The sequence below is a fragment of the Schistocerca serialis genome, chromosome 4 (assembly GCF_023864345.2).
Source record: "Schistocerca serialis cubense isolate TAMUIC-IGC-003099 chromosome 4, iqSchSeri2.2, whole genome shotgun sequence".
NCBI lineage: Eukaryota > Metazoa > Arthropoda > Insecta > Orthoptera > Acrididae > Schistocerca > Schistocerca serialis.
The window spans coordinates 433,403,103-433,427,745 of NC_064641.1; the positions used below are offsets into that span (position 1 = coordinate 433,403,103).

The following is a 24,643-nucleotide window of genomic DNA, read 5'->3' on the forward strand; positions in this document are numbered from 1 at the left end:
GGTTTATAAAGCACATGACAAAGAGATCTGTCTGACGGAAATTTCAGAAGTAGACGAGAAACCAAGTAGATATCACAGTAAATAAAACCGAACAAATTGTTAACGAACTGTTTCTCGATCTTAAAAACGAATCCAAATGTAAATATCTTTAGTTACTGACCACTGATGATGCTTTAACCCAATAAGAAAAAGGCGCCTGGGGGAAAAAAGCACGTATTTTCTTGTTTCTTTTTTTCTAAGGATGGAACATGAATCCCTCACAACTTGGACATTTAGGTCAACTTTTCAACTTTGCTACCTTCAAGTGTACATAGAGAGTTGGAGACGAAGAATTTGGTGATGAACTCACGTCTCATTCAGCACAGAGTCTTTAGAATCTCATGCTATAAAAACTATATTCTGTAAGTAATATCTGGGAAAAGTGAGTAATAAAATAAGTAACCATTTAGAGATCCGTCTATACATGTTACTCAAAAATTATGGTATATGTTTCCAATACAGTAAAGCGAACACTGGAACATAAAATACGCTACACTTCATATAATCTTATCTACTAGAATCGAAAGTATTTTCTCCTAATCACCAGCCAGGGCTGTCAGTTTCTCGAATGTTGAGACAGAAAGTTAGCTGATCTCTGATGGGACATTCGGATCCCTTACGGTTTAGTTGTAGGAACAAGTTTGCTGAATAACGTAGATCAATAACGATAAACACAACTGCTAAAACAGAGAAAGATCGGTTGTGATCCACGTCGTGATGAATGTGGAAATAGTAACATATATACACATCAAAAAAAGCTTTGCATCACCCCGGTTCCCAGAACTCCTAAAGATAGACGTTAACTGTGGATATTGTGTCACAGACATGGTCACTTGGACTGTTCAGAGATGTCACTAAACCCGACCAAAGATGTAAACAACATTGCATGAGCCGTGACTATTACACGGAGGGGATCCGACAGCCGGTCAGTTCCCATCATTCCACCAGGAAGGAGGTACATGGCACGTGTTATCTGTTGTTCAACCATGCCTAGACGGTCAATACCGCGGTGCTAATTTGCACTAGAAAGGGCTCTCAACAATGTAAGGGTCCAGGCACTCGGAGTGAACCAAAGCGATGTTCTTCGGATACTGAGGAGATACAGAGAGACAGGAACCGTCGATGACATGCCTCGCTCTGGCCACCTAAGGGCTACTACTGCAGTGGATGACCGCTACATTAGACTCGTAGGAACCCTGACAGCAACGCCACCTTGATGAATAATGTTTTCCGTGCAGCCACGGGACGTCGTGTTACGACTCAAACTACGTATGATGCGCAACTTCACTCCCGACGTCGATGTCAAGCTCCATATTTGAACTACATCATGCAGCGCGGTACAGACGGGTCCTACAACATGCCGAATGGACTGCTCAGAATTAACATCACGTTCTCTTCACCGATGAGTGTCGCATATGCCTTCAACCAGAGAATCGTCGGAAACGTGTTTTGAGGCAACCCGGTTAGGCTCAACACCTTAAACACACTGTCCAGCGAGTGGAGCGAGGTGGAGGTTTCCTGCTGTTTTGGGGTGACATTATGTGGGGTCGACGTACGCCACTGGTGGTCATGGAAGGCGCCATAACTGCTGTACGACACGTGAATGCCGTCCTCCGACCGACAGTGCAACCATATCGGCAGCGTATTGGCGAGACATTCGTCTTTATGGACGGCAATTCGCGCCTCCATCGTGCAGATCCAGTGAATGACTTCCTTCAGGATAATGACGTCGCTCGAATAGAGTGGCCAGCATGTTCTCCAGACATGAACCCTATCGAACATACCTGGGATAGGTTGAAAAGGGCTGTTTATGGACAACGTGACTCACCAACCACTCTGAGGGATCTACGCCGAATCTCCGTTGAGTAATGGGACAATCTAGAACAACAGTTCCTTGATGAACTTGTGGATAGTATGCCACGACGAATGCAGGCATGCATAAATGCAAGAGGACGTGCTACTGGGTATTAGAGGTACTGGTGTGTACAGCAATTTGGCCCACCACCTCTGAAGATCTCGCTGTATGGTGGTACAACATGCAATATGTGGTTTTCATGAGCAATAAAAAGGGCGGAAATTATGTTTATGTTGATCTATATTCCAGTTTTCTGCACAGATTCCGGAACTCTCGGAACCGACGTGATGCAAAACTTTTTTGATATGTATAGAATAGGGGTATCTGTGCCTCTTCGCACCAAACTCGATATAATGTTTAATGTTGCAAACTGAAAGACATTTCCGGGTGGGAATAGACACTTCACCCATTTTTGCACAATAAGAATGAATTACTTGGCCTGGTGTTCTTATGAAGCACTGAATGCAGAAACTAGGCTCTAACCATTACGTCCGACCACAGTTTCAGGGAACATTCCTCAAACATAGAGGAATAAAATGTGTTGTATGTACACGAGTCCGTAAACACTTTAATTTCATGTTGGAGCACATTGTCTCCTTATCTTTAAAATTGTATTAACATGGGAAACACACAGAAACAAAACGTACATGCTCTGACTGCTGTGTCCGTAGCAAGTACAACGTTTACGGGCTCTAGCAGCAGGTGATTTTCGTGCTAGGGCACACTTTTGCTATTGGTTCATTCAATAACTTGCCAGCCCTCACTATGGAGAAAATTTGGTTTCACGGATGCTTCGTTTCAACGTGATCAATTTGTAAATTTTCTCAATTGCCATCTATGGCCTGTCGAGAATCCCCATGAAATTATGCAGTCACTTCATCAATAAAAATTTTCTGTCGATGTCTGGGCTCTAACACGCAATAACATGTGTTACCGAACACATTTCTGTACAACATATTTTATTCCTCTATGTGTGAGTCATGTTTCCAGAAATTTTGGCGATACCTATGTCTTAGGGCCTCTTGTTCTACCACCCAGGCTCAATGGTGAAACTTGCTAGCTTTCTTAGAGATTACCTGTTCTGCTACAGTACGTACCTCTACGAGTGTTCCTTCTCATTTCAGTGTTAGTGTTCTAGTCTACTTAATAAGAGATTTTTCTACACAGATGTATAGGTACGATGCACCAATACCTTGACCTCCACCCGCACTGGTTATAAACCCACTATACTTTAATTGCGGGGGCAATTGACAGTTCTTGTACATAGAACTCAGGTACAAGATGTACAGAATCTTTGTGTCCGTATTGATGAAGGCTGCGAAGCAATACACGGTTGAACAGTGCTACATCAGGGTATCAGAGATACTCTGCTACCGCCGGTTAATGCGAGTAGCATTGTAAACGGTGGACATTTTGAACATTTAATTTAGGGGAGTGATTCCTACTGTACCGATATACAAATTTTAAGACAAGCTGCGGACCTACTTTTCACCTGCAGCATGCTGCAGGTTAGTAACTAGTAGAACCGCAGAGGTGTGCTCTTTGAAGGAAGTTTACTGCATAGTTACAAATATTAAAAATGGATTGAGAAGTATCTTTTTTATTCCTTGATGGTTACTAGATTCGGACAACTGTGTCCATTTTTAAAGCATCCGTAAGCGTGACAAATACAGGCTGTAGCCTATGTATGTAAACTACCCCTACATTGAGCAATGCGATACTACCGCCGACTCAGCTACAGTAAAATACGCCACATAGGTCAGATATTGGAGAATGTCCGGACTATGTAGTGTATTTTACTGTAGCTGAGTCGGCCATAGTATCGCTTTGATCAATGCAGGGGCAGTTTATGTACAAAGGTTATCGCCTGTATTCCTCACACTTACGGATGCTTTTAAAATGTGTACAGGTATCCGAAATTAGTCACCATTAAGGCGATTACATACATGCTACACCTACGGTGTTAATTTTTGCAATATTGGTGACCCATTATCGCAGAACCTTTGACAGATAGAGTTCGGAATATCCTGATTACAGTACCAGTATCATAATGTATTGACAAATAATTAGTTACTTATGATATTTTTTAAAAATTATATACATTTTTTTTAAATCCGCTTTTGCTTCCTTAAGTAAAAAAAAATATAGGTAGAAATATTTTGGTGGTCCAGCAGCAGTAGTGTACTAAGAGGTGACATAGTGTAAAATTAGCTAAACATATCTGTAACAATTCCCAGATAATGAGACAAATACACTCCTGGAAATGGAAAAAAGAACACATTGACACCGGTGTGTCAGACCCACCATACTTGCTCCGGACACTGCGAGAGGGCTGTACAAGCAATGATCACACGCACGGCACAGCGGACACACCAGGAACCCCGGTGTTGGCCGTCGAATGGCGCTAGCTGCGCAGCATTTGTGCACCACCGCCGTCAATTTCAGCCAGTTTGCCGTCGCATACGGAGCTCCATCGCAGTCTTTAACACTGGCAGCATGCCGCGACAGCGTGGACGTTAACCGTATGTGCAGTTGACGGACTTTGAGCGAGGGCGTATAGTGGGCATGCGGGAGGCCGGGTGGACGTACCTCCGAATTGCTCAACACGTGGGGCGTGAGGTCTCCACAGTACATCGATGTTGTCGCCAGTGGTCGGCGGAAGGTGCACGTGCCCGTCGACCTGGGACCGGACCGCAGCGACGCACAGATGCACGCCAAGACCGTAGGATACTACGCAGTGCCGTAGGGGACCGCACCGCCACTTCCCAGCAAATTAGGAACACTGTTGCTCCTGGGGTATCGGCGAGGACCATTCGCAACCGTCTCCATGAAGCTGGGCTACGGTCCCGCACACCGTTAGGCCGTCTTCCGCTCACGCCCCAACATCGTGCAGCCCGCCTCCAGTGGTGTCGCGACAGGCGTGAATGGAGGGACGAATGGAGACGTGTCGTCTTCAGCGATGAGAGTCGCTTCTGCCTTGGTGCCAGTGATGGTCGTATGCTTGTTTGGCGCCGTGCAGGTGAGCGCCACAATCAGGACTGCATAAGACCGAGGCGCACAGGGCCAACATCCGGCATCATGGTGTGGGGAGCGATCTCCTACACTGGCCGTACACCACTGGTGATCGTCGAGGGGACACTGAATAGTGCACGGTACATCCAAACCGTCATCGAACCCATTGTTCTAGCATTCCTAGACCGGCAAGGGAACTTGCTGTTCCAACAGGACAATGCACGTCCGCATGTATCCCGTGCCACCCAACGTGCTCTAGAAGGTGTAAGTCAACTACCCTGGCCAGCAAGATCTCCGGATCTGTCCCCCTTTTAGCAAGTTTGGGACTGGATGAAGCGTCGTCTCACGCGGTCTGCACGTCCAGCACGAACGCTGGTCCAACTGAGGCGCCAGGTGGAAATGGCATGGCAAGCCGTTCCACAGGACTACATCCAGCATCTCTACGATCGTCTCCATGGGAGAATAGCAGCCTGCATTGCTGCGAAAGGTGGATATACACTGTACTAGTGCCGACATTGTGCATGCTATGTTGCCTGTGTCTATGTGCCTGTGGTTCTGTCAGTGTGATCATGTGATGTATCTGACCCCAGGAATGTGTCAATGAAGTTTCCCCTTCCTGGGACAATGAATTCACGGTGTTCTTATTTCAATTTCGAGGAGTGTATTTTAAAAAAATCATTATTTAGGAAATCAGATGTAAACATTCCATTTAATATTAACTTACAAAGCTTGGCAGCTCCCAGAAACAGGCAAGCCCATAATCAGCATTATCTTGATCTTATTCTTCATCACCCTACAAACCCAGAAGCTTTCCTCTGCTGCATTCTGGGCTTTCATGATCATAAGTCGTTCCATTCGCTGGAGGGCTTGCAGTGTTTTGCCTTCTGGAGTGATACCAATACACTCTACTACCGTAATTCTTCCCTTATTACCACCATTAAACATTATCACAGCATCGCAGACACTCAAGGTTAGAGTTTTTGTTCTTACAAAGACATTTTTTGGTATGCGGGTCCAAATGATATAGTTGAAAGATTTATTCGGGTTTTGCGTTCGGCCATGGAGACATTTGTAAAGAATGTCAGGTTGAGCTAACTCTCTAAATATTGGTTTAATAGCTTTCATCATTGCTGATAGTAAGCTATATTTGTGCCTAAATTGTTCCTGTGTACCCGCTGCCTTTGTGGTACTTCCACAATGAATTAGCAACAGGTGCGCAAAGACCATATATAGGTGTTTCATCAGTAGATAATTTGTGGAAGAATGTAGCCCTTACTGCTCTTTTCATCCCTCAGGTCATGTGTATTGTTTCTTATTGCCATTCCGTAATATTGCTGGAATTCACCAACGTTTTTGTCTGAAAATCTGCCTTTACCATTTAGAGTGTCAAACTGGATGTGCAATACCACCACTTCTGTTACGCACTGCATCCAACCCTTCAACACGAACATTAACACGAATTGAAGGAACAAAGAGCTGAATACTACAGCCTTCTGTAATGAGTAGTTACTGAGATAGAGATACTTAAGGAAGTCAGTGAAGAATGACTGGATTTTTTACATTTGTACTGTTAACTTGGAAATAATAAAAACTGCACTTCCAATTGGAATTAATCGACAAATGATGCATCAAATTATTCACTAGAGATCAAATGTTATTAAGAGATAATAATCGGGAAGTTGTGCTTTTCGACCAATTTCACAATACGTACTTCCCTTAAGAAATAAAAAAAGATTCTTCTCAGTGCATCTTATGACTGAGCTACAACCATTTATTTCAATTGCTGTATAGTTGTCTCTAGTTTGCTCTGACAGAGACCGGTTAATCACTCTGGTTCTCACGTCTACTTTACAACATTGCGGACGGATAATGAGTTTACTCGCGTTTCGCACGCCATCCGTTAAATACCGATTTCGAAATAACTCATGTTTTCCACTCGCTGTCTGTACATGGCATCTGCTATGATGTGTTTTAACTACTTCGTCCTATTAGGTGTTGACACCAGCAATCACTGCATCTAACATGATTGCCTTCGCTCACTCTTTGCGTATTTAGCATTTTGATTGCATTATGATATTTCTAATAGTCCCTATTTTCGTACCGAACTTCATCCTGCTTTTGTAGATGACGCTGTTCAGAAACGGAAGGAAATGAATCAACCTAAAATATTATCGGCGGCTTTTGCTGATTGGTCCGAGCACGGGGCCCACAACCCGAACCACACGCCACTGTTAAGCACTAATGAAGGACTGGGTCCCCTACCTCGATTGCACATAATTCATTAAGTTCAATCCAACACATTTATTTCAAATAACATAATGAAGCTACATTTGAATCTGTCTGACATTAAACAGGAATAAAATAAAAACAATTTCAATATCAGCTGATTCAGTGCGTGAAGCGCGAGTTACGCCAATAACCAGATAAACTAAACAATTCTCCGTAATTCAAAAGAAAGAGAAAAACAAAATTAAATCAATACACCCCAATGACAAATACCCAAAAAGCTTACAATACTACTCAAAAGAATACACCGAAGTGGGGAGCAGTCATTCACCCGACAGAACACTTCAAAATGAGTTCAAAAACACAGCTGCGTGATCCAGAAAACTGCAAGACATTAAATACACTTCATTTGACGAATAACAAATACCCATTAACATTACGCCACTCCTGTTTGAACTGCAGTGTCCCAAAGAAACAGGCGCTTATTCTGAAAGAACAATATTTTTATATGTTTAAATTACAGAATTAAGGAATTCCAAATGATGTACAATCTAAGTCCCCCCCCCCCCCCATCCTTTCAGTTGAGGCACAAATCTTTCCCCTTTCTTGGCGGAGGCTGAGCCAGAAACACAGAATGCCACAAAAACACATTTTTGCTGTGAAATCTTGCAGGACACCCGGAAGCAGTAACAGACAAGGGGTCGGCACCCACAAATAACACAGGCTAAGAGTCAGGCTGGGAGCACATCCTACGAGAACTTGTTCACACTATGCTCACCACAAACTGTAGACATTCCGGCCGAACATCCGCTTGCGGTGGCTACCAGAAGGACGAAGCAACCAACAGGCCCACGCCGTGCTTCTCACACTGGCACCTCAATTTGTACAAACATCTAGGCCAACACCAACTCCGGACTCCCCTCTCACTGCGAGGCTTGGCACAGTTTATATGAAATGCCTTCAAGGCAACCAGAAACCGCCGCAGAAGTTTCACGATTAGCAAACAGCCATAGCGTAACAGACACCACACTTGTGCTTACGCCCGAGCCACAACTCCGCCAGTCTCACCGGTCGCCCCAAACCGACCGCCTCTCGTCGTCCCGCGCACCCCATCCGAAAACCCAAAGATGCTCATACCCGGGGACGCGCCAAAGATAACAAGCCGATCGCTGACGATTGTTCAGCGATCTGGCTCACTCATGATTATTGGGATATTCTTAGTGAGATAAAGATACGGATTGCTGCAAATGAATGTTCTATCACTTTATTTTACAGGTCCCTCTTCAATTAATAGAAATGTTTTATGGTTCTGAGGACGATTCCAGTCCCAGTGACATCATTAGATCTGTAAAGAAGTAAGAGTTGGCAGTGTCTTTAAGTGATTCCAACAGTAACGATGAAGTAAATTCTGTTACTGTGGCTATGCCCGTACACGAGGGAGACTCGAATGTGTTCAGTAGTATTTTACTGCCCGCTAAAGCTTTTCCTACGCACATTAAATCAACGCTGCTGGAACTGTTGTGGAGGTAATATCTTTTCTTTGTTGCGGAAAGACGTCCACACCCCCGTCCGCCCCCTTGCCCGAAGAATTGGAGTATGTAATCGAATTCATTGACAAGGTTGACAAATATTTCCATAGACTATTTGTTTAAATAAGGCACACTGCAGAACAAAGCGAAACCTGGTTTGTAGATACATCTTCAGCCACATACAACGACGACTAAGATTCCCGTATTGGGAATGCCGCTATATACTTCTTAACTCTTGGAACTGATACCCAACTACACTTCTTTGTAGACATCTTTCTGTGCTGCTATTAGCATTACTTGCACAGTGAAAATGTTTAAAGGGCTTCAGTCTTATGAACATCTTTGACTGCTGTCAGTTCGACTCCCGAAAAACTGAGGATCCATATCAAGATTATTCAAAGGCCTGATTGTTTTAACTGGATACCTAATAATTCGAGTTGCTTCTTCTTTGTAACATTCAACTATGAATGAGCTTTCTCCCGCACTCTGTACTGGGATCTGATCCTATGCTACTGGATCAGCTACTCAAATATCTTTAGAAAGTTTGAGCGGTAGTGTGATACGTGATAAACGTTGAAAATGCTTTTGCGAAGGATCATTACAAGCAAAGTGAAGCGGCGTTTCAGTGCCAGATTTTGTTTACAGATGAAGCGTACTCTAAAAAATAGGCAAATCCCAAATCCCTCTTCACAATATGAATTACTGACCAGTTAAAGAAAAAAAAGAAAAAAAACATGGTAGATGAGGGAAGTGAATAAACAACGACCTTGGTCTGTCAACCTGGATTGCAGGATTTTCAAGAATAATATCACCTACTCCAATTTTTATAGTTGGTAGTCTAAATAGCAACAAATATGTACAATTCCCTACAGATACTGAAAGACATGGAACTGCACAGTCAGTGACAACCCATGTTTTATCATTTCGCACAGATAATTATAGAAGCCCTTACCAGAAAAAGTGAATTTCGTTGGATTCGAAAAAACACAAAAGGGGATGTGCGCTCATCAGATGTAACAGCTCTGGACTTTTAATCTGTGGGAAAAATGAAAATTACAGGTTTGCAAGAAAATAGCAAAGTCTCTGGAAGACATAAATTACCGTACAAAACGGTCCTGTGCTACATTATGTTCAGTTGAAGTATGCAGTCTGACCTGAATCGCTTTATAACGTGTATCAGTGCTGAAGGACGTCATTTCGAGAACATGGTACGACAGTCATAATAACAAACACGCGAACTATAGTTGCGCGTTGTCTTACTTTTCTATAGGCGGCAGACGTTGTGGATGAAACTAAAGAAAGAAGTTTTGGCAGCTCGCAACACTTCCATTCCGTGTCTATATGTCTGCTGTAAAAAGCTTATTTCATGGTATGACAATATTAACATGTGGAAAAATACGTACGCAGATCGTAACTACCAATGCAGCATAGGCGCCTTATATTATTTCCAGTGTAGACGGAACACTCCAAAAGGATGCCCGTATTATAATCTCTTCAGCTGTTGTATCTGTAATGAATTTCTCAGCTCTAAAACTGAGTTCACTGCGCAGGTCTGTTCTCACGAGCCATTATGCAGAGTGGGAACTTCATCGGCCGACATCCACGCTCGACTGCAGCAGCACGCACTCATTCTTTGAGACTTGGCGCAGCCCTCGGCTACGAAACAGACGATTCGCAACAGCTGCTCGACTTTCTGCAGTCTGTGAACGCTACAGACCTTCTGGTAGACGACTCACTCATCCAGACAGATGAGGTACGTAGACACACTTCTTCCTCATCCTGCAACATATCATTCCTGCAGCAACTCTCTCTGGAACTCTGCTACTTAAGAGTTGTAGAATGTCTATCTACTGGCGCCAAGGCTTCTCATTCTTATCTGACACCCTGGAAAATCCTTTAGGCTGGAATATTTATAGCAGTGATCCTCGTTGTTCAGCCAATGGTCTGATACAGAGAAGAGAAATTCGTATGTAATAATAATCTTCACTTATTCTAGATTCATATTCGATGGTGCTATTTACGGTTTTTAACCTACGTTTTGAAAACTAGCTGAGGTTTCTTCGTCTTGCTTCTTTTGGTACCGGTCGATTTCTTTGGCGAAATAATGTAAAACCAAATTTTCAGGAAATGTATAGGCACCAGCATTTAATGTATGCCATTTCCTCCATAATCGGATAACTCTAACATTAACTTGTGGTATTTTTCTGTAAATTGAATCACAGAGAAACGGAACCATCCCTTCTGATCGTTTGAATTTTTTATATCTATGAATCTTCAAGAATCTTTGTAAGTCAATGTTATATCTGGAGCGTCACAGCTAGTAATCACATTTAAAGCAACACTGGCCACTCGTGCGATAGATTTATTAGGTCGTAACACCCGTTGTTGGATTCTCCATTGGACAGCTGGTTCGTTTCTTTAAAATTATATCAGACGATTTATGTATTACTTTTAACTGTGCATTTACACATAATACAAATTTTGTAATCTATTTGTCTTAGATGACATTAACGATGTAGTGATATTCTGAACAGAGTGAAATTACTTGCCGGCCGGAGTGGCCGAGCGGTTCTAGGCGCTACAGTCTGGAACAACCTGACCACTACGATCCCAGGTTCGAATCCTGCCTCGGGCATGGATGTGTGTGATGTCCTTAGGTTAGTTAGGTTTAAGTAGTTCTAAGTTCTAGGTGACTGATGACCACAGAAGTTAAGTCCCATAGTGCTCAGAGCCATTTTAACCATTTTTGAATCCTGCCTCGGGCATGGATGTGTGTGGTGTCCTTAGTTTAGTTAGGTTTAAGTAGTTCCAAGTTCTAGGGGACTGATGACCTCAGAAGTTAAGTTCCATAATGCTCAGAGCCATTTGAGCCATTTTTGAAATTACTTGTTTTGTAAATAAAACCGCCTTTAGCTGCTGCCACTTAATTTATTTATCCCAGTCGCGTTTCGCCTTTTTATTTTTTCTAAGGCATCATCAGTGGGATGATTTGCTAGTCTGCGTTTCCTCTCGTGTGGTCTGGGGGTCGAAGATCAGCAAATCATCCCAGTGATGATGCCTTAGAACAAGTAGAAGGCGAAACGCGTCTGGGATAAATAAATTAAGTGGCAGCAGGAAAAGGCGGTTTTATTTACAGAACAAGTATTTCTATGCTTGCTAAAGAGGATGGCCACACGAACAAACATGCTAAAGTGAAATTATTTGTGTTGCTAGGTAGAGTTTTGATACCTACATCACTTATAGTATCTAATGTGCGAACTATAGTTCCCTTTACGATTCTAGGAGAAGAAGCAGATTATAAGCGTTCTATGGGCGCCAAATATCGAGCCAGACCTGGAGGGTGCTTTCCTTTCTGACTCCCCCATCCAGATGCTCATCGACGGCCGCTTCAGCAAGGTGCCCGTCATGACAGGCACTACTTCCGCCGAGCTTGGTACGTATCGCCTGTCTGCTTCTATCTGAAACGTTCCTGCCAAAACCTGTTCTCCATTGCCAACTCTTTCTTGATAGACGTAACACTAGTACAAATTCAAGTTTAAAACAGTGCCAGCTAAGATATTATTTTGCCCTTCAAAATTAGACGTCTAACGTCTCTTAAATGTTCCATCAGCTGGCTTTATATGGTTCATGTTAACGTATTAGCGCTGTTAGGGGACCACTACTTTTATATTTAAAAAACTAAAAGCTCGGAACCACAAATACAGATTAAAGTATAACGAACTCCCCTCAATAACACTTGATCTGTCAGGTCAGTCCTCTTAATAACCTATCGTCAATCATTTTCGTCCGCTGAAATTTTCTCTTCTCTTAACTGCGTCTGTGTTTCTTAGAACGGATATCTATATGGTGCAAAAAGTGGCTATTGACTCCAAATTACGAAAAGAGTGAAGTCATCCTCATGAGTACTATAAAGAATCCGCTAAATTTAATTTACACGATAAATCACACAAACCGAAAGGCTGTAAACTCAACTAGATACTTGGGAATTACAATTATGAATAATTAAAACTGGAACGATCACGTAGATAATGTTGCTGCGGAAGCAAACCAAATGCTGCGGTTTATTGAGAGAACAATCTAACAGGTTTACTGAAGAGACTACTTACACTACGGTTGACCGGCCACTTGTGAAGTACTGCTGTGCGGCGTGCGATCCGCATCAGATAGGACAAACGGAGGATATCGAAAAAGTCCAAAGAAGGGCAATTCCTTTTGTACTATCGCGAAGTAGGGGAGAGCGTGCCACGGATATGGCACACGAATTGGGGTGGCAGACACTAAATTAAAGGCGTTTTTCACTGCGACAGGATCTTCTTATGAAATTTCAATCACCAACGTCCTCCTCAGAGTGTGAAAATTTTTCCTTGGCTCCCACCTGCATAGGAAAAAATGATTATCATAATAAAATAAGATTTAAGGGCTCGGTTTCTCCGCGCTCTGTTCGAGAGTGGAGAGATAGAGAAATAGCTTCAAGGTGGTTCGATGAATCCTCTGCCAGGCACTTAATTGTGAATTGCAGAGTCAGAAAGTTTCATAATATCCTTTAATTGGGCGCCGACCTTGATTTTCATTTCCTTTGTTTTAAACGCAAGTAAACCACTGGTATGTATTTTACCGACGAAATATCTGGGCCAGATGTTAGTCGTCAATGATATAAAACGAACGTAACCAGAGTTTCCTGGCTGGTACTTAAAGATGGAAAGTTATGTCATAATAAACAGAAATCAGGTAGGCTGTCTACAGTTCAAATCTTTGCTCATTAAAAATATTTGCTGATTAAATAACACATTTAAACGTCAAAGAATTACAGAAAATATATTTTTTTTACTTCGCTTAGTTTTTATATGGTATTTACATCTGTTGCTGTCAAAATATTATTTCTCACAACTAATTCAGAGAGAAAATAGTCAGTTATTCATAAAGGATTTTGTTGTGTCTTCAGTCCTTAATATTAAGATCTATTTAACATAACAATTTACAACTATTGTAATCAGTTTATTAGATTTTAATGACTGGATATTTTATACGAACATATATGATAGCAACAGATTTCAGTATACATTTGTTGTACCAGAGAAGTTTGACAGTTTGATATGCCCAGCTGTGTTACCGAATATATATTGCAGTTTCTCGCTCTAGTTTATATTTCGTAGTTTCCTCACAGGATTCAGAATTCTTGAAGACTCTGAGCTGATTGACAGTCTGAACGAAGACTTTGCAGCTGTGGTGGGTCCCAGCCTTCACCTGCCCACGGCAGAACAGCAGACAGAGGCCGCCTACAAGTTGAAGGATTTCTACTTTGGCAACAACACTCTTTCTGTCGATAATCCAGACCCTTTGGTCTATGTGAGTATTTCTGTATTCCTAATATTAGTTCCTAATTATCAACGTAACCTACTCGACAAGTAAAATGTAAATTTAAGTATCCATTCCTCAAATGGACAAATTTTCTGAGACGAGCAACTATGCTCCTAACGTACAAAGCTGCACCATCATAACAAAAGTGTTTCGTGTAACACTGAGTCGGAGGAAGGCCACATGAACAAAGTTAGTTTCATCAAAGTTTTAAATGAAGTCTTGCACAGAAAGAGAAACTCAAATAAGCCAAACTGGGAGTAAGAAGACAAATTCGGTACACAAATAATAAATATTTAGGTGAAATTTTGACTACCGATCTGATAATGAATAAAAGGACGTTTTGGTTTTTCCGAAGCCAGCAAGAGAAGCTTTACAATCAACTACACAGTCTACCTACAATCACATTTATTCTTGAGAGCTTCGATCTGAAGACTGGTTTGATGCAACTATACAAGCTTGTGTATTTCAGCAAACTGCAAGCCTCTTTGTTTCTGCGTAACTGCATACAAATTCACTACAGTTATAGATATTCAGATACACTTGTCTTAACAAAGACTTGCAAATCAAGACGGATTTTAAGTAACATTATAAAATCACTTATTGCTGTTATCCCATAAGACATTATGTCTGCTTTTGCTAACAAAGAAGTTTAATAAACTGATATGTTTATTTATCCTGCTCACTGCACTCAGTCAGCAAGTGGTCTTCAGTACCCCATCCAAGATCCCCTTCTCTTCCAATTTGCCTCTATTGCGAATTAATTCTTCACTCTTCCTTAATACCTCATCACGTATACTTTGGAGTGACCTCTTCTTCTAATGTACTTGTGGAACAAACGTCATTTCCCACCCGTACGATAAAGGACCTGTACTTACAAAAGCTACTCATCCAATCTGCAGCTTTTATGTGTAACACACTTCCAAAGTTTCTTTTCTGTCCGTACTGTTTACGACTACTTAATTTTCGTACATTACTAACTCCAGACAAATTCTTTCAGAAAAACGTTCTTGGTATTCATATTTAAATGAGATGTTCAAATAATTATTCGTAAACAGTTTTCTTGCTATTGCCAGTCTGCATTTATATCTCTTTCACTTCGGGTATCATCAGTTATTTTGCTGCCGAAACACCCAAACCTATCAGTTACATTTAGTGTCTCTCTTCTCAATGTATTTACCTTACCACCTCTGATTTATTTCGACTACATTCCATTACCTTTGTTTTACTTTTGTTGATTTTCATTTTATTACTTTTTCTGACCATCTGAATTATGAAGCCTTTTGCCATCTGCCACCGGCAAATCTCAGTGTTATTTCATTTCCCTGAATTTTAGCATCCTTTCCAGGTAACCATTTACTTTTCGTTGCTACTTGGTAACTGCATACGTTGTGTAACACTGTATGCAACACTGTTTCCCTTCCATCCCAACTACTGCCTCCTTTCATATCTTTAGTCTTTTGTGACCCTGTCTGGTTTCTACACAGGCCGTAGATCTTTTTGTTATCTGTATTTCACCACTGCTACCTGCACAATTTCGAGGACAATGCGCCAGTGAACGTTGTCAAAGCTTCCTCTACTTCTACAGAAATTATAAACGTAAGTTTCCTCTTATTCCTTTTATCTTCTGTGTTACGTCTTATGGTCAGTATTTCGGTGCATGTTCCTACATCGCTCTGTAACCCAAGTCGACTCCTGTCAGCATTACTACTATATTCTTCTTGAAGCCGAGGATACTTCGACTGCGTCACTTTCTTGAATAACAGGTGAAACATTAATATTGATCGGTGCTCAAGGATCTCACGAAGTCTGTGAGAGTATTGTCGACCCCAGATGCTGACAGATAGTCTTTAAACACGGCATCCCTTTCAGAGCGAAGCACAACATTTGGAAACCATTCCTGTCCATATTCTACGGCTCTCTAAAAAGTCCCCTGGTATCCAGGTGCCGCTTAACTGAAATCCTATTGTCCAGAGCCTTGGGCTGCGAAGTACGACAAGCTCAACAGAGGAAAAGTGACATGATGGGCTATAAACGTAAATGAAGAAAACAAGTCTTCACTGGTTCAAGCAGCATTTATCTTAAGTGTCTTGATCTTTGAAACAATGCAAGCTACTGGAGCAAGGCGCAAGTGATTACGTTCTCCGTTAATGATTGTCATAGAGATGCAAGTATCTATACCCACAAGCCAACACCACTGAACCAAATCCGATGTAGAATTTTCGAATAACCTTTATACTCTGTTATTATAAAGTTTTTGATGACTGATAATATCTTCTGCACGAAGCAACACAGATTTCTCGGCAGCCGTCTTGTGAAACTTAACTGTTCACTTCGTCCATGAGATCTAGAAGATAGTAGATAACAGAAACCTGGTTGATGCTACCTTACTTGATTTTCGAAAGGTATCCTATACAGTCACGCAATGTCGACTTGTGAATACGACCTTCTAGAAGAATATTGTACACGTTTTGTAATTGGATGGATATCTCCTCAAGATATACAACTACATCGATCGTTCTTATCGGCGTGAAACAGTTAGACGTAAAAATAGCGAGGAAAGCATCCTAAAAGAGTGTCATGGTTATTGTTCACGACATACATACACTGCTTCAGAAATGCTAAGGAACAGCTGACACTTGCTAAGGGACGTCTACGAACAGCTACGGAACAACCGACAATTGCTACGGAACACCCAGTCAACAATAACGAAAGGAAATGTAGAGGGCGGGACGTGTTCCCTGCAGTCTTCGCCCGTATGCTCTGTACGCATTTGACAGCTCATGCAGGACGGTGATGATGAATGTTGTTGTGGAACCGATCTGTGCTATATGTCTGCAAAATATCACTGAGTGAATACGATCGTAGACGAGCCGTAGGACAGTTCGAAGTCGCCCAATGCGTCACTACTGTGGCCGCCATAACGGGCCTGTCGAAAAGTGTCATCTCGCGATTAAATAAGGCCACTGAGAGTGGAAGTGCTATGTGAAAGCATCCCGTTGGTCTTAGACGGATCACACCATCACGAGATGATCGATAAACAGCCCTAGTTGCGGGAAGGAACAGACATCTCATTACCAGGCAGATCACTGCAGACATTGCAACCGCTACTGCTACGTGTATCTGTGCCAGAACCATTTCGCGGTGATTAAATTAAGCTGGTTTGTATGTTAGGAAGTCTGTAAAATACATACCACTTCTACTGTGCCAACGTTGAGAAAGAGTTCGTTGGCTTAGGGAGCACGTTAGTTGGTTTCAGCAACACTGGTCCAGAGTTCTCCGACGACTTCCGCTTCACTGTGGAAATGATTCTGGCCACCAGAATGTTCATCATCGTCATCGGTATGGCCCAGGCGTTACTGAGTCGGCAGGCATTGTGAGCAATGGCCGAACACTGCTATATATCTTTGAGCGAGGTACCGTACAGCACCACGATATTGCAGAGAGGAGGTTCTGGATCATGTCCACATGTTTAAGAGGTGCGTTGGGTCCCGGCTTCATGTTTATGAACGGCAGTACCCACCCACGTAGGTTCAAATGGTTCAAATGGCTCTGAGCACTATGGGACTTAACTTCTGAGGTCATGATTCCCCTAGACCTTAGAAATACTTAAACCTAACTAACCTAAGGACATCACACACATCCATACTCGATGCAGGATTCGGACCTGCGACCGTAGCGGTCGCGCGGTTCCAAACTGTAGAGCCGAGAACCGCTCGGCCACTCTGTCCAGCCCACCCACGTAGGACTGCTGAAGTGTCCGGCACATTGGAAAGTGAAAATATTGAACGTATGCCATGGGTTGCGTATTCTCCAGGCCTAAACACCTTAGTGAATGCCTGGGGTGGTCTTGGCAGACCTGTTTCTCAACAAAGAGCCCCTCCCCGAACCGTGCAACAACTGAAAACCACCTTGAGAGTGGAGTGGGACAATATTCCTCAAGGACTTCTCAACAGTTTGTTAAATAGGATGCAGAAAATGTGCAAAATGTGCAGGTGTATTCCTTACTGAGAGTGCGATGACGACTTTTATGTTTGGAGATTGTCCCACGTCAAACATGAACAATATCTTTCTTTGTTAGCATGCTTTCCCACGTCGTGAAATTTGTTCCATTTTTAGTTACAAATATACCACTCCACTGTAGTTACATATGTACTGTGTACATCATTGCCTGTGATTATTCCTGTGGAACTGCGTTTCGGAATTCGGAGCATTTGTCAGCCAGTGTAAATCAGAGATTTCCCAAACGTCTCCACTGATGAAACCCTCTGAGTATCCACGTACATTTATGGACCACCTTTTTAGTTTTGACGTTAATAAAATACATAAAATTATAACAAATGAGAAAAACTTGTTTTATGTAATGTTTACTTGGAGTTTAAGCCATAACTAATAACATAGAAATGATAAGGGTATTTTACGTCGAAAGAAAGCACCATGTTATAAATAGATTTTCCTCCGCGTAAAACTATTAATAACATGGTGTCTCCTTGCGACGTTTCGTATTATTTTTTAAAATTATGATTTATGTGTTTAATCTGAGAAACCTTGGTGTAAGCGATCTATCGGACAATGTCTCAAAGTCGCCCGAGGCTCTTCGCCTTTCATACACTTGTACGAAGTAAAGTGTTATAGCCAGAGAATTTTATCTACATGAAAACAGAACTGCAGGTTTTTACCAGTAGGTGCGCAAGTTAGCTATGTAATTACTTATTGCGTTATATTTGTGTAAGTCGCTGTCATGGCGAAAATGTCTGCAACGTTATACGTAGGACACACTTCATCTGTGACAATGTGGCTACTTTTACCTCTTTATCTTATTCGATTTTTACTTTAACGCCAGTCAATACTTTAGCTTTATAAATATATGTAATCCACAAATGGGCATTACCTATTTACTAATCAATCTTGGGAAGTGTTGTTCTACGTGACCAAGTAAAGTGATAAAAAAAAAAGATGTGCTCGGGATTGCAAATGTCATCAGGATGATTAACATCGCATATCCTGTATCTTAATTTCTACACTACGAAAAATGTTTAGCGAATGTATGTTGCTGAAGATCCTTATCTGCGGTTCAAGAGTTTTTCTGCAGACAATCGTGAGAGTCGTTTCTAATCTCCGTATTTCGTATGATTCGTGATTGAAAGTGCCTGTGTTTCATATTAATCAATGTTTCAGACACACAGCTACATCCCACACTTCTTTGCACTCTGTGTTAAGCTTTTGACTCCAAGCAGAAAGTAAATCACAACATCCACAGCAATCACAGCTACGTATTACAGTCTTGATCTCATCTAATAATTATCTCATCATTATTTTCACTGTAATGTTAATTACCACTCACGCCTATTTTTCTACGTGATATTTAACTTTCACTTTTAAGAGCAAAGACTGTTATTAACGTATTTTCGAATCCTCTGTCGATGAGCACGACAAATTTGTAACGATTAATATACATTGCTGATCTCTATGTGTCGCTGAGGCACGTGAGACACCCCACCGACGGAGAGGTCCGTGTTTCATGGGAGGGGATTGTAAACTAAGACCGTCATTTATACCAACAAATTTTTCTGAGAAGTCATTAACACATGTGTTACTATTTACCAATAGTACTAAATTTTGGCGGAATAAACATATTAATGCGATGTCATTCGAGGACGATTTAATTATTATACAAGGCATTACATAAATCAAACTACAATCCGACTATATCCAAAAATAAAATTAAACAATGGCCTTTTCATGTATTCTTCCTATGCAAACAAAAATACTCGTCCTTAATAAACCGATGGAAGACGTATCTCATTTCAAGTATTTAGGATGTGACGTATCATATGATCAAGATATAGATATGGGAAAAATCTAGTACCTACGGGGGTAAATGTGGCATTATAAGGAGAAGGGAAACAAGGAAAGAGACCAATTTAACATTTAAAAACTATAGTTGCTTCCACTTTATTACATGGGGTGAAAAGTTGTACGCTGAGAAACAATGGTTTACGGCAACTACATGCATCAGACACAATATTTTTAGGGTCTCTGAAGGGCTGCACTAGGGAAGATAAGATTAGAAACGAACCGATAAGGGAAGAACAACGGATGCAATCAGTACCCCTAAAGGCATTCCAATAACAAAAAATATGGACAGAATATGTACTTCGTACGCCACGACAGAGACTTCTTAAACTACGAACAGACTGTAAATCAAGGGGCAAGAGACGTGTAGGAAGAGATGACGAGACCGGAACAGGCCCTAGGTCCTAGGCAGAAGAAAGATTGTATCGGCCGTGCGTGGGGTGGGGAGCTGCGGCAGGAGGGAGGGGTAAAGAAGAAACCAGGTCAGAATTTTGAGCCATTAATGTAAAAATTAAAAAATACTTAGGTAGAGACTCTGCACCTGTAACGTCTATTTTATTCCATTTTCCTCACGTTAATTACACATTACAAATATTTACATTTATTATTTTTTCTCTTTCCATCTGCCTAGTATGAAGCACACGAAGCTCATCCGTCTTCATTATTTATATTTTGCCATGTCACAGTTCAACGACGACATCGGATCGTTCGACTCCAACGATGCGTTGATTAGAAAAGTTGTCGAGGTCTCCAACCTGACGCTCTATTTCTACGTGTTCGACTACAGAGGAGATATCGTTGCCACAAACCCATGGGGTAAGTAAGATAATTGCAAAGATACAAATGCCAATAATGTAGTTAATGCCTAACATATTCTTTTCTTTCGTTTAAAATTTCTTGCCAAAAAACAGAAAACACTTCCAGCTGACTAATGTTTCTTTGCGTTGTTGTTTGTGTATAGAGACTGTAGTAAGCTGTGTAACTCCTTTTTACATACCGATAAGGATGGATTCAGTTAGCACTGTTTGTAATTGGAGTAACATAACCTGCTCTTGATAGATTTTTTCAGCGATCCTCATGTTACTCGTATCACACATACTTAGTTGCATGTTTCTTCTATTGCACTACAACACTATGACAAATTTTTGCTAAAAGCAATGATCATAGGAGAATTCTAATATATCACGATCCTCTATTGTGTGATACCAGGTTCATTGACATAAATAATATCAATAATTCTCGTTTATGACCATAAATATCAAACTTCTCTGAAAAATATCTTCTTCTTCACATTTCTTTTTTTTTTTTGGAGGGGGGGGGTTGTGGAGGGGGAGTGCGGGGGGGGGGGGGGTATCGTCAGTCTTGTGACTTGTGACTGGCTCGTTGCCGCCCGCGACTAATTCCTATCGTGTGCCAAATTTTTCATCTCATAGTAGCACTTGCAACCTACGTCCTCAATTATTTGCTCGATGTATTTAATCTCTGTCTTCCCCGACAGCTCCCTCAGGTACCCTGGAAGTCATTCCCTGATATCTTAACATATGTCCGATCATCCTGTCCCTTCTTCTTGTCAGTATTTTCCACATATTCTTCCTCTCCCCGAATTTGCACAGAACCTCCTCTTTCCTTACATTATCAGTCCACCTAATTTTCAACATTCGTCTGTAGCACCACATTTCAATTGCTTCGAATCACTTCTGTTCCGGTTTTCACCAAGTCCATGTTTCAATACCATTCCATGCTGTGATCCTGACGTACATTCTCAGAGATTTCTTCCTCAAATTAAGACTACTTCACTCCTCTTGGCCAGGAATACCGTTTTTGTCACAGCTAGTCTGCTTTTGATGTTTTCCTTGCTCCGTACGTCATTTATAATTTTGCTGCCCAGGAAAAAGAATTCCTTAACTTCACCTACTTCGTGATCATCAATCCTGATGCTAAGTTTCTCGTTGTTCTCATTTCTGCTACTTCTCATTACTTTCGTCTTTCTTGGATTTACGCTCAGTCCATAATCTGTACTCATTAGGTAGTTCATTCCATTCAGCATATCATGTAATACTTCTTCATGTTCACTCAGTATAGCAATGTCATCAGCGCATCGTATCATTGATATCCTTTTACCTTGAATTTTAATTCCACTCCTTAATCTTTCATTTATTTCCATCATTGCTTCTTCGATGTACAGGTTGAACAGTTGGGGGCAAAACTACATGCCTGTCTTACACTCTTTTTATTCCGAGCACTTCGTTCTTGGTTGTCCGCTCTCATTATTCCTTCTTTTCTCTTGTACATATTGTATATTACCCGTCTGTCCCTATAGCTTGCCAGTATTTTTCTAAGAATTTCTAACATCTTGCACCATTTTACATTGTCGAACGGTTTTTCCAACTCGACAAATTCTATGAACGTGTCTCATTTTTCTTTAACCACACTTCCATTATCAGTTGCAACGTCAGAACTGCCTCTCTGGTGCCTGTACCTTTTTTAAAACGATACTGATCTTCATCTAGCACATACTCAATTTTCTTTTCCATCCTTCTGTATATTATTCTAGTCAGCAACTAGGATGCATGAGCTGTTAAGCTGATTGTGCGATAATTTTCGCACTTGTCAGCTCTTACGGTCTTCTGAATAGTGTGGATGATATTTTTTCGAGAGTCAGACGGTATAATGCCATACTCGTACATTCTACACACCTTGTAACCACTTCCCCTAATGATTTAAGAATATCTGATGGAATGTTATCGATCCTTTCTGCCTTATTTGATCTTAAGCCCTCCAAAGCTCTATTATATTCTGATTCTAATGCTGGATGCTCTATCTCTTCTAAATCGACTCCCGTTTCTTCTTCTATCGCATCAGACAAATCTTCCCCCTCTAAGCGTCCTTCAATGTACTCTTTCTATCTGTCCGCTCTCTCCTCTGCAATTAACAATGTAATTCGGTTGCACTCTCAATGTACCACTCTTGCCTTTGTTTTCATCGAAGGTTAATTTGACTTTCCTGCATTCTGAGTCAATCCTTTCGACAATCATGTCTTTTTCGAATTCTTCGCGTTTATCATGCAGCTATTTCGTCTTAGCTTCCCTGCTATTCCTATTTATTTCATCCCTCAGCGGCTTGTATTCCTGTATTCCTGAATTTGCCTGAACATTTTTATAATTCCTTCTTTCATCCTTCAGCTGAAGTATTTCTTCTGTTACCCATGGTTTCTTAGCAGTTAACTTCTTTGTACATGTGTTTTTCTTACCAACTTCTGTGATTGCCCTTTTTAGAGATGTCCATTCCTCTTCAACTGTACTGCATATTGAGCTATTTCTTACTACTGTATCTATAGCCTTAGAGAACTTCAAGCGGGTCTCGCCATTCCTTAGTAACTCTGTGTGTCACTTCTTTGAGTACTGATCCTTCCTGGCTAATCTCTTAAACTTCAGCCTACTCTTCATCGTTACCAAATCGTAATCTGAGTCTACGAGTATATCTGCTCCTGGATACGCCTTACAGTCCAGTATCTTATTTCGGAATCCCTGTCTGACCATGATGTAATCTGACTGAAATCTTCTCGTAGCACGCGGTCTTTCCCAAGTGTACCTTCTCCTCTTCTGATTCTTGATTAGAGTATTCGCTATTACCACCTGAAATTTTTTACAGAACTAAATTGATCTTTCTCCTCTCTCATTCCTTGTCGCAAGTCCATATTCTCCTGTAACCTTTTCTTCTGCTCCTTCCCTACAACTGCGTTACAGTCCCTCGTGTCTACTAGAATTTCATCTCCCTTTATATACTGTATTATCCTCCCAATATCCTCATTTACTTTATCTCTTCATTTTTAGCTTGCGACGCCGGCATGTATACCTGATCTGCCGTTGTCAGTGTTGGTTTGCTGTCGATTCTGATAAGATAGACCTTATCACTGAACTGTTCACTGTATCACAATCTCTGCCCTACCTCATATTCATAACGAATCTCACTCCTGTTATACCATTTTCTGATGCGCTTGATATTACCGTATACTCATCTGAGCAGAAATCCTTGCCTTCCTTCCATTTAACTTCCTTTTCAGATTTTATTGCTTCCCTTCCACAGTCAAACTTCTGACATTCCATCCCCCGACTCATAAAACGTTTCCCTCCCGTTGATTATTCAATCTTTTTCTCATGGTCACATATATGTTTGTTAAGCGGTATTGCTATGTTGGCGATTTAAATGGAAGTTTATTTCTTTTATTTGAAATGAGCTGTTAATTATCATCATTAGCATTACTTTAGAGTATAATGAAATTCAAACCGAGATAATGGTAATTAATTTCAACTCAACTGTTCTCCATTATTTCCCATGACGCCAATTTCTCGTATTTACAGGTTATTCGTCGTTCGATACGAAACTTGTAATCTTCGTATCAAATATTTCCTGAATATAGCTTCAACAGCCCAGCTAAATTTATGATGTTCAGTCACTTGCACTGAATACGCATAGCTTTTTCATTGTGACTTCTCCATGCGCTTAATTAAAACCAGAAGGCAATACTGTTCCAATAATTTCGTGGATGAAGTATCTGGAACAGTTCTTGTCAAATCACGTCCACTTCCAACCAAACCCTAGGCCAACCTTATACAGTAGTAATTACTGAAACACAAAACAAACTGTAATCGATACAATAGAATTTGCAACGTCATCTGGTAGTGCGTCGCTGTACTGCCATGTAGCCAAAAAAGATACCAAAATCTACCGCTCTCTACTCCTCGGATGCGCAAATTACACTGCACACATA

The 24,643-nt window shown here is 41.3% G+C and overlaps 1 protein-coding gene across 1 annotated transcript in view; it reads left to right on the forward strand.

The window, feature by feature from the left end:
- The window catches only part of LOC126474520 (cholinesterase-like), a 63,590-nt gene that overhangs the window by 26,278 nt on the left and 12,669 nt on the right, over window positions 1-24,643 (forward strand). Inside the window, exons 4-7 of the mRNA XM_050101992.1 lie at window positions 10,212-10,414; window positions 11,944-12,094; window positions 13,826-14,007; window positions 20,559-20,688. Of these exons, the coding sequence (XP_049957949.1) occupies window positions 10,212-10,414; window positions 11,944-12,094; window positions 13,826-14,007; window positions 20,559-20,688 (666 nt within the window). The remainder of the gene's footprint in view (window positions 1-10,211; window positions 10,415-11,943; window positions 12,095-13,825; window positions 14,008-20,558; window positions 20,689-24,643) is intronic.